The following is an 11,583-nucleotide window of genomic DNA, read 5'->3' as shown; positions in this document are numbered from 1 at the left end:
CCATATTTCCATCCCCCACCACTACCAAAAAAAGCCAGAGCATGGATGTTCTTTAGTGGGCTCTTCAGCAGCTTTCAGTGGGCTCTTTGTTTTGTGCAATAGGTATTGGAGGTGTTTGAACATGAACATGATTTCTATAGGGATTATGTTAGATTATAATTGTGGTGGCATTGTATCTGGGGTTTGGGGGGAGTGTGGTGACAGCACATCCATGATGTGCCTGCGCACACCAGCGTGGCTTGGTTGTCATGGCTTTGAAGCAAGATTGCTTCCTTTGGCCTTATGTCTGTGGTATGACCTCCACACAACCTCACCACTGACAACTAGGAGCATTGTGTCCCCCTGCCACTCTAGGAATAACCAGTAGGATTGTGTCACGTAGTCAACATGTGGCTGAAATGACAATTTCACATTCTACAAACACCTACTGTATACTACCGGTATACAGTATATTCCACGCCAGGCTCAGCTGTTTCTTAGTTGACCTTTAGACAAACTCGACAGTGCTTGTTTTGGCCATAGTTAGACCTATTAAAGGAAGGTAGAGGGTTAATGTGGTAGAGGTTCTGCATATTAAATTCCTTCAGTTTGTTAGTGTAAAGGTTTTTCTTCTTTCTTCTTTATTTTGGACTGGTTTTACTGAGAAACAAGGTGTGGTGCAGCTGTGCTGTAATGACACTGAGATGTTCTGAAGTAGTAAATGCACCAGAAGCTTGGGAACTGCAGCATCTCTGATATTAAATGCACCTGTGCACTTGGGGGTGTGAGTACAAAAACTGAAGGCAAGATCTTTGATGAGTTTTGCCACTGTACAACATCACCATGAACACTGATGAGCCACTCAACTTTGTTTTGTGAGTCCCATCTTTGAATAAAAGTTGGAACTGAGAACTATGGCAAGGCAGCACGGTGGCATAGTTGGTAGAGCTGCTGTCTCTCAGCGAGCAGGTCGCCCTGGTTCAAATCCCAGCCGGAGACTTTTCAGGGTGGAGTTTGTATGTTCTCTCTGTGCATGTGTGGGTTTTGTCCGGGTACTCCAGTTTCCATCCACAGACCTAAAACATGCATGTTAGACTGATTGGTAACTCCAAATTGTCCCGAGGTGTGAGTGAGCGAGTGAATGGTTATTTGTCTTGTTTGTCTCTGTGATGGACTGGAGACCTGTCCAGGGTGTACCCTGCCTCTCACACAGTGATAGCTGGACATGGGCACCAGTGACCCCAGCGAACCTAATAGGAAGAAGCGGATAATGATTATGGATGGAAAACTATAACTTGACCCAGCCCTATCCCAAGGCCATGGATGGGGATTACAGGGTATAGAGCACAGCTTTTAATGGTGTGTGGCCGAACCAAAGGCACAGCAGGAAAGCTAGCCACATTGTTTTTCTTGTCTGAAAGCCAGTCCAAGCCATAATATTTTACATTTTAGGGGTTTTCTTTCCTTTCTTAGATTGTTCAGTCTTGAGTATGCTTTTCCAAGGTCACTGAAAAAACCTAGTACAGATATAATACCTACAGTTGTAATGTTGTAGTAACTTTGCATCATATTCTAAAAAAGTTAAATCTGGTCCTCTGGACATTCAAAAAACCAAAATAAAGCAAAACAACAAAAAAATGTAGAAACGTTTCGTCTCTCATCCGAGAGACTTCCTCAGTCTGAGGTGCTGTATTCAGCTCAGTCTCTTAAATAGCACCTTCTCGGCACCTTCTCAAAGTTAAATCTGGTCCAGAGTTGTTTCTAACTGCATCCTAAACCTGTCCCAGAGAGTCATGCCAAGTCAAAGACTGCATCATGATGCAGTCATGGACACATGTGGTAGGATTATTATGGAAACGTGCTGCTGATGTTATACAGCATGGTGAGGGCCAGAAGAACATCTAAGGAATGTAAAATTAGCAGAGAAACATTTTTGGCCAGCAGCATCACATTAAAGGTTTTGTATTATTTTGTGATACAACCACATTATAATATGTTGTGTAGATTGTAAAAAAGCTTTGTGGGGTTGTTATCCAGTGTGAAAGGAACCTGGGCTGTGAATATTGCCAACTAGCAGGCTAACAGCAATGGATTTTCCAAAATGTCTGAGTGATGCCTGCATGGGTTAATATCCTTATTTGAATTGCAGGTTTACAGTCAGGTAATTAGATTTTTGATATAAAAAACTGCAACATATTTTCTCTGGGCAGCATGATGGCACAGTTGGTGGAGCTATCACCTCTCAGAGAGAAGGTTGCCCCCATTCTAATCCCGGTCCAGGGGCCTTTCTGGGTGGAGTTTGCATGTTCTCTCCGTGCATGTGTAAATGAACATATATCTATGAGATATTATTCATAAATTAAACGGATTCTTTCATTTTTCTGGACTGAATAATATCGTGCATTGAATAATTAAATGTGACGTGAGACGTTAATTTTCTTTGACCCATCAAAATGAATGCGGTCATTTATTAACAGAATCAAAGTTTAACATCAAACATTCACATTAATTTGGCAAAATGATTACAATAACGCATAGTTTAATTAGCAAGCTTTACAATCAGAAACCATACGGCCATGGTATCTGGGTCAGCTTTACAACAGACATTTCTGAAAATATCTGTATGATTACTGGCAGATAGAAGAGTTTTAAAGATGGGAAATGAAGTTTAAATGGAGAGGGAAAGATGAGGGAATTTGTCTGTTATAACCAGAACAACACGCTCCTTTGGACCCAGCTTATCCCACGGTACACTTCGCAGTTGAAAATCGACTCTTTACCTTGCAGACGATAGTTCGGCCTCGGTGTAGAGTTCTCTTTCAACGCTTTCCAGCGTCTCCGTAAGGATAGCAGAGAACCGTTCGGAGTAGTGACGGTACTTCGTTCGACAGCAGCTCACCTCTGAGTGGGCTCGCATGAGCTGTGAGTCCGTCAGAGGTTCCACTCAGATGTGGAAGATTCCAGAATCCCCACGAGACTCAGAACTTTGTTCTGCGTTCCGAACTGCATTCTCCGTTCTACATTCCAGCATTCTCATTCTCGCATTCTGCTGCTCTCTACATTCTACATTCTCCTTGGAACTAGGAAGTGTTGAACCTTTTAAAGAGGTCACTTCCGGTTCCTCTGAGAACTTCCTGATTGGTCGATAGACCCAACAGGGGTGTGGTCTTAGTGATGTAAGAGGTTATTAAAAGTCAAGGAAAAAGATTAGATTGTTTAAGAACAGACAGAAAGATGTTTTGAAGAAACAGAGACTTTTGGAGCCAGTTACCTTATATCTGTCTGAAAAAGTTAAACATGACATTTCTTTCCAGTAAACATGTAATTGACCGAAACTTGACTTTTGACCGACTTACAACTTGCTCATTTCAGACAGAAGATCAAAATGCATAATTACTCTTGTAACAAACATTAACTTGATTTCTACTTTGAATGAGGATTAAAAATCATTTATACTGTTTCACAGTTGATTTAAAATGAGTAGTTCACTTCAACATTTAAAATGGTTTGAACTAAACACACTTTTGATTATCAAGACATTTGTAAAATAGTAATGATAATAAAAAAGAGAGTGTTCTTTCAATTGATCAGTGCAGGACACTTAGAAAGTCTCTGGATGAACTTAATTTTGTGTTTCTGGACTCAAATCAATGAAATGACAGTTCTTGTCCCAGGAAGGCCCTCAGGGCCAGATTTGACCTGAGGCTTAGTTCACTACACATGCGTGGGTTTTCACCAGTTTCCTCCCACAGACCAAAAACATGCATGTTAGACTGATTGGTAACTCTAAATTGTCCCTAGCTGTGAGTGAGAGTGAATGGTTGTTTGTCTCGTTTGTCTCTATGTGTCCCTGTGATGGACTGGAGACCTGTCCATGGTGTCCCCCGCCTCTTGCACAGTGATAGCTGGACATGGACACCAGTGACCCCTGCGACCCGACAAGGAAGAAGCGGGTAAAAATAATAGATGGATGGATGTTTTCTCTGCATCTCCAACCCACCTCAAGAGTGCAAGTGATGTACTTTGACACATGCATTGAAACTCTCCTTTGAAAATAAAACTGTCTGCAAAATGTAGCTGCCCATTTCACTATAACTGAACATTTGTCTATTTTATCACAATATTGTGTCAAGTTTGTGTCATCAACTAATCAACAGTTGATGTTCACTGCAATACTACCTTAAAGGATAGCTCAGAATAAGCCAAGTCATGCAAATGTTAGGCTTGTTCAAAAAGAAATGTTTTAGGCCTAGTCTTGATGGAAATGTTTTTATTTGTTTCCAGAATCTAAACAGATAGCTTATTTTACAAAGACAAGCATGATCTGAATGCTCCGTTTCCCATTCTACTTCGGGGAATGTGTATTTACAATTCATACCCATCTGTCTTCAAGGTGCTGATAGATATTATGACAAAGTAAAGGAAATGATTGGCTACTACCCTTCAGCCTATATGAAATACTGTTGGAAATTCTTCACACCGCTTGTCTGTGTCGTAAGTATTTATACAATTTATAGTTCAATACACTATATCATTAGTAAAATCCAAAAGGCTTGGGTAAGACTGACTTAAAAATATAGAAAAAGGCATGTTGAACAAAATCTTTTCCCACATGTGAGAATCTCTCTCTTCTTTTTGAACAGGGAATATTGATCTTCTCCCTGGTTATGTTCAACCCTCTGAAATATAACAAAACCTATGAATATCCCCCATGGGGTTATGCCATTGGAATATTTCTTGCTTTGTCTTCAGCTGTTATTACTCCTCTCATTGGTCTGTTTTTCATAGCTAAAACTCAAGGAACAATAAAACAGGTATGTACTGTACAATATGATACACTTGACTTGAGTTCACAAAAAACATTTTTATGTACCACACTGAGAAAGTTTTCTATCAAATTTAGTCGTAAAATTTCCAAGATCTGTACTTGGCACTGTGGATATGTACTATTTGTGCCTTTTTGTTGATTTATTCTTCACATGAGCAGAATGCTTTTGATATGACTGACACATCTAATGTTGTAAAGTTTTTGCTTTTAATATTTCTTCTGGTCTTTTTTGCAGAGGCTGAAAACCTTGTGCACTCCAGCAGCTGACCTGCTTAGTCAGTCACCCAGGAAGACCACTTACCCTGAAGTAGCTCTTTTAGATACAGTATCAAGCAGTGTGAACTTGCCTGAAAACCAGAAAAGAGACACTTAAGGTAGAGTACTTGCTGTACTTTACTTAGATCTACCATTTATTTTTAAATTATCTAGTGAAGAACTGACATGAAATGTTTATGTTCGATATTCAAATGACAAAAGTATCTAGCACGTTTATTTTATTATTTTGCCCATCTGGTACACTACAGTGAGATAATACTCTAATAAATAGATTGCTTAGTGGGAACTTTGTCAAAGTAGTTTTGTTAGAAACTGTGTATTTGCCTAGCATAACTCTTTGGACTATAATGTTTGCAGATGACACTGATCTGTAGTGTGAGGAGAGAGCAGGTGGAAGAGAGCCAGGAGAGGGGGAGTTATGCTCTGAAGGAAAGACAAATTAGTTTAGTAAAAGGAAGACTAACACCATGCATGTGAAAGAGAGGGAGACATATGGATTAATGAAGCTACATGGAGTGGAGGAAATAACTAGCTAACTTTTTTAAAAATTGTATGCAAGGGGAGGTGAGAGGTAAGGATATTACTCTTAAAACAATAACAACTTGGTCACAATCAATTGGTCATGGTCATAATTTTATTATGATCATGACCAATTGTACAGGTACGTACAAATGTACATTTGTTTGGTTGTTTATTATTTGTTCAACCCCTTGCTTTAAACTTTCAGTAACATTTATACTGCTTATGTCACATGTCACAGACCAGGGTTTTGGAGTCAAAATAAGCCAGACACAGGAGTGCAAAAATTAACAGCTTTTATTAATAAGGCTTCTGGGAGCTGCAGATGGAGGCCTTTAATGCTATGGACAGTGGGGCAATGAAAGTTTGTGGTCCAAAGGGCAATCCAAAAGGGTGATCCGTGAGTCGATGTCATAGACTGAAGAGGAGGTCGTTACCATGGTCAGAGAGGCAGAACAGATGAGGAGCAGGCAAAAAACGGGAAATCCAGAAGGCAGGCATGAGGTCAATAATCCGGAGAGCAAGGCTCGAGGTCTAAGCATGAAACCGTGAAGGCTTGAAAATCAGAGACCATGGAAGGTGTAATAATCTCGCACTGGTGGGGAGGGAGAATGGATCTTATAAAGGGTGCAGAGCAGGTGAACCAGGTGAGCTGAACAGGTGAGTGGAATCAGGGCTGATTGCTGTGATGGGCTGAGGGGGAAGTGAGCAGATGGGGGCCAGCAGGGGCCGCTGATCATGACAGCTTAGGTGAAGCATCTAAAATACACTCTTGTATGACAACAGCTTCATGCACTTGAAACTCACCACAATCAGTTTGCACAGAAGCAGTTTTCATTTTCTCATCCCTGACACTAATAAATGTGTTTGGCTGGATCATTCTTCAATCAAAATAACAGACCAATGTGTGAAATTGAAGTCACTGTATCAGTGTTTGTTTTCTCCCTGAGGGGAACATGGCTACAGTACTGATATTATAGGTTTGTTTAAGCAATAAAGTATAGCTATATTTACAAAAAGTAGTTAATGAACAAGCAAGGTCAACTAAAGGGGTTTGTGATGTGTTAAAATGAGACATTGAAGCATAAACATGTTTGAAAAAGTTTAGAAATAAACCAATATAAGGAAACAAACTTTACTATGAAAAACATTCTTTGGGAACAAAATATGAGCAATTATGACTGAAATCATGTTAAACTAGGCCATTAATTACTTCAGTTTTGGCAAGAGAAAAAGTTTCCAAAAAGAGATAAGTTCCTAGATCTGGTTTTGAAGGCTCGCCATCTAATTCTGAGAGAGGCTTTGGCATCAGGAGAAACTATTATCAAAAAAACTTGATCTGTTGGCAGACAGGGTCAGAATAAGTGAGAATATTGGTAGAAAGATGTTTGAAATGCAGCTGCCAGGAAAACGACAAAGAGGAGATAAACTGTATGGATGCGGTTAGGAGGACATGGAGGTAGTTAAGGACAGAAGGTGCAGAGGACAGATTGAGACAGAGTGAGGACAGAGTGAGATGGAGGATGGCATCCATGATGATGTCACCGAGAATGTCAGTGACTCATCCACACCACAGTGATGATGACTTGTGGTGGTGACCCCTGAAGAGAAAAAAAAAAAGGAATAACCAAAAGAAGAAGTTCGACGTTTATCACAGTTTTTTATTTATTATTATTTATTAACATTTATTTAACCACGCAAATCCCATTGAGGTCACAGATCTTTTTTGCAAGGGAGGCCTGAAGGCAGCCTAACATGCATGTTTTTGATCTGTGGGAGGAAACCGGAGTGCCCGGAAAAAACCCACGCATGCACGGAGAGAACATGCAAACTCCACCCAGAAAGACCCAGGGATTGAACCCAGGACCTTCTTGCTGTGAGGCAACAGTGCTAACCACTGAGCCATCGTGCTGCCATTTAAATAAGTGATTTGTCTTCATTGTGTGTTAATATTGTGATAGCTGGTTTTCAAAGATCATTGGTTAGAGCTACACCCCTGATGTCTGCTCTGTAGGTGTCAAATCTGTTCCAGATTTACACAAGCTGACAATTTAGTCTAATATTAAGACAGTTTTTAGTTCCTGGCTTTCAGTTGGTCTCTCTTAGACATTTATTAACAGTTGCTACTAAGCTAGCTCCTGTAGCAGCCAACATAATGTGTGAGTAATTTTTATTGTCCTCAACAGTTTATTAAAATCAAGGCTAAGGTACAGGCTATGGTTTTACTGGAGAAGCCAGTTGTTGCAGGTTGGCTGAAAACGTGAAACTCTCTGAGCTGATTAAGAGCAGTAAAATTCATATAGAGACAATATGACAGATTTATTGTGCACAACTCCCATGTTACCTGAGCAGGTGTTGTAGAGAACCTTTTCATGCTGTTCCAGTAATGCTCCTTGACTGATTGCAGAATGGAATTTGAATAAAACGCTAAATCCACATATGATGAATCAACCATGTCCATTATGGGAACTGGAAAATGTCACTCATAAACAGAAAATATGATGAAAAGATGCAAAAAGACACCTAAAATAGAGTATTTCAGTTGGGCAGACATGCTGTGTCCAGCTTGGACATCGACAGTGGTGGGATGTAACTCAGTACAAAGACTTCGTTACTGTACTTAAGTACATTTTTCATGTATTTGTACTTTACTTAAAGTACAATGTGGGTACTTTATACTTTTACTCCACTACATTTTACATCAAGTATCTGTACAAACCGGATTCCAAAAAAGTTGGGACACTAAACAAATTGTGAATAAAAACTGAATGCAATGATGTGGAGGTGCCAACATCTAATATTTTATTCAGAATAGAACACAAATCACAGATCAAAAGTTTAAACTGAGAGAATGTATCATTTTAAGGGAAAAATATGTTGTTTCCAAATTTCATGGCATCAACAAATCCTAAAAAAGTTAGGACAAGTCCATTTTTACCACTGTGTAGCATCCCCCCTTCTTCTTACAACACTCAACAGACGTCTGGGGACAGAGGAGACCAGTTTCTCAAGTTTAGAAATAGGAATGCTCTCCCATTCATGTCTAATACAGGCCTCTAACTGTTCAATCGTCTTGGGCCTTCTTTGTCGCACCTTCCTCTTTATGATGCGCCAAATGTTCTCTATAGGTGAAAGATCTGGACTGCAGGCTGGCCATTTCAGTACCCGGATCCTTCTCCTACGTAGCCATGATGTTGTGATTGCTGCAGAATGTGGTCTGGCATTATCGTGTTGAAAAATGCAGGGTCTTCCCTGAAAGAGATGACGTCTAGATGGGAGCATATGTTGTTCTAGAACCTGAACATAGTTCTCTTCATTAATGGTGCCTTTCCAGACATGCAAGCTGCCCATGCCACAAGCGCTCATGCAACCCCATACCATCAGTGATGCAGGCTTCTGAACGGAGCGTTGATAACAACTTGGGCTATCCTTGTCCTCTCTGGTCCGGATGACATGGCGTCCCATTGTTCCATAAAGAACTTCAAATAGTGACTCATCTGACCACAGAACAGTCTTCCATTTTGCCACACTCCATTTTAAATGACCCCTGGCCCAGTGCAAACGTCTGAGCTTGTGGAGCTTGCTTAGAAATTGCTTCCTCTTTGCACTGTAGAGTTTCAGCTGGCAATGGCGGATGGCACGGTGGATTGTGTTCACTGACAATGCTTTCTGGAAGTATTCCTGAGCCCATTCTGTTATTTCCTTGACAGTGGCATTCCTGTTTGAGGTGCAGTGACGTTTAAGGGCCCGGAGATCACGAGCATCCAGTAGAGTTTTACGGCCTTGAACCTTACGCACAGCGATTGTTCCAGATTCTCTGAATCTTTTGATGATGTTATGCACGGTTGATGATGATAACTTAAAAGTCTTTGCTATTTTACGCTGGATAACACCATTCTGGTATTGCTAAACTATCTTTCTGCGCAACAATGGTGGAATTGGTGATCCTCTTACCATCTTGGCTTCTGAGAGACACTGACACTCTGAGAAGCTCTTTTTATACCCAATCATGTTGTCAATTGACCTAATTAGTGTTAACTGGTCTTCCAGCTGTTCGTTATATGCTCAGTTTCCTTTTTCCAGCCACTTATTGCAACTTGTCCCAACTTTTTTGGGATTTGTTGACACTGTGAAATTTTGAATCAACATATTTTTACTTTAAAATGTTACATTTACTCAGATTAAACTTTTGATCTGTCATCTATGTTATATTACAAATAAAGTATTGACATTTGCCATCTCCACATCATTGCATTCAGTTTTTATTCATAATTTGTTTAGTGTCCCAACTTTTTTGGAATCCGGTTTGTACTTTCTACTACACTACATTTCTATAACACATTGCATTACAAGTTACATTCATGTTGTGGCTTTTTGATTTGTTTGTTACTTTGACAGTAACCAATGGTGAGAGAGGAGTTGGTCCATTGAATCACTGCAAAGTGGGCAGGTAACGTTAGACCTGCCTTCAAGAAGAGCTGGGCCAATGATGTATATACTAGTATATATGTCACTGAGCTGGGTGCACCTGCAGCACCGCTAACACACCCAAAATGTATTCCACCGCAAAAGAGTCAGCCAGAAAATATGCTCCACAGATGGCCTTATTGAAAGACTATTGAAAGAGTATTGAAAGATTATTGAAAGACTGCTCAGTACAACAGGACAGTTTCTCTCTCCCAAAAGAGCCAGATTGAACTAAAAAATCTGTGAAAACCAACTTCTTCTGAACTTGAACAAGAAATTCTTGCTGCAATATTAAAATGTGTCAGTTCATGATGTTAGGAGACAAGACATGTCTCCAAATGTCTCGGCACTCAGGTCCAAGTTTTAAAAATGGTGCCAGAAAGTTAAAATATTGTTCAATATTGACCCATTACAAAGTTGAATAGACATTATTTTAACTAGAGTTGAAGACAAACTGGAGTTGAAATGATCAGAGTCTGTTCCTTTGTTAGTTGTGTCTAATGCTCCTTTTGTTCAGGCAGACAACTTTTACTTAAATGTGTTTACTTCAGTTAAAATGACACATTGGTTTTGCTTTGTGTTAAATAAAAACTTTCAAAGGTATAATCATTCCTTTTATTTTGCTTAATGGCATTTAACTCTGCAGGTCATCCCTGAAATTCTGATGCACAGAATCACAAGTCCAAGTGTGAACTGTGTCACAGAGTAAACACAATAAAAACATGTATTATCTGCAGCATCGTTCATTAAAATGCAACACTATTAATGTATTACAGAAAATATACATATGGTATGCAGACTTAAAGATATGTAGACTATTACATTAGGTAATACATTCAGCAAGTACTTTTACTTTTAATACTTTAAGTATTTTAAAATCAAGTACTTATTTACTTTTACTTAAGTAAAATGTTAATTTGGTACTTCTACTTTTACTAGAGTACATTTTTGTCTGTGTATTTGTACTTTTACTTAAGTACAGTGTTTGAGTACTTTCTCCACCACTGCCCATTGATTTTTAATCTTGTGTTTGCACCCACTAGTCTTTTGAAATACATTTATAAATAAGTCATAACTTTTTACTTGTAATTTTTTTTGCAATCATCCTGCTTCCAAAAACTTTTTCAGCAATATCTTTGAAAACTCATTGCTGCTAAAGTGTCAATAATATTGACAGTAACAGTAATATTTAAAAGTATAGTAAAGTCAAAGCATTATAAAGTAATAATTGTTTCTGTCTTAATTTTACAGAAGCAGATGTGTGTTCTGCACTGCAGCTGCTACAAAAGGAGAAGAAATGCTGGGCCAATGTTACAATTTATTTGTGATTGTAAACAAATTGTATTTGAAGCATGATACTGATATACAATATGTCACTTGCACATTCCTGCAGACCTACAATCTCCTCAAAACAAGCAACAGAACTCATGAAACTATGAGCGTAAAGGAACTGCTGTTAATGCCTCTCAGTGTGTGTGTGTGTGTGTGTGTGTGTGTGTGTGTGTGTGTGTGTG

General features: G+C 39.3%; 2 protein-coding genes across 2 annotated transcripts in view; one reads left to right on the top strand and one right to left on the bottom strand.

Moving 5' to 3' along the window:
- LOC119414955 (sodium- and chloride-dependent GABA transporter 3-like) overlaps positions 1 to 11,357 on the top strand; it is a 41,502-nt gene extending 30,145 nt beyond the window's left edge. The window contains exons 13-16 of the mRNA XM_037682072.1: positions 4,373 to 4,473; positions 4,623 to 4,793; positions 5,043 to 5,181; positions 11,321 to 11,357. Coding sequence (XP_037538000.1) covers positions 4,373 to 4,473; positions 4,623 to 4,793; positions 5,043 to 5,180 — 410 coding nt within the window. The 3' untranslated portion in view covers position 5,181; positions 11,321 to 11,357. The remainder of the gene's footprint in view (positions 1 to 4,372; positions 4,474 to 4,622; positions 4,794 to 5,042; positions 5,182 to 11,320) is intronic.
- The window catches only part of LOC119414954 (sodium channel protein type 4 subunit alpha B-like), a 326,309-nt gene that overhangs the window by 281,772 nt on the left and 32,954 nt on the right, over positions 1 to 11,583 (bottom strand). The gene's annotated exons all lie outside the window — the stretch shown is intronic.

Source organism: Nematolebias whitei, chromosome 9, assembly GCF_014905685.2.
Source record: "Nematolebias whitei isolate Nwh7 chromosome 9, NemWhi1, whole genome shotgun sequence".
In the NCBI taxonomy this organism is placed as follows: domain Eukaryota; kingdom Metazoa; phylum Chordata; class Actinopteri; order Cyprinodontiformes; family Rivulidae; genus Nematolebias; species Nematolebias whitei.
Note: the sequence above shows the minus strand (reverse complement) of the source record. Positions and strands in the feature narration are given on the sequence as shown.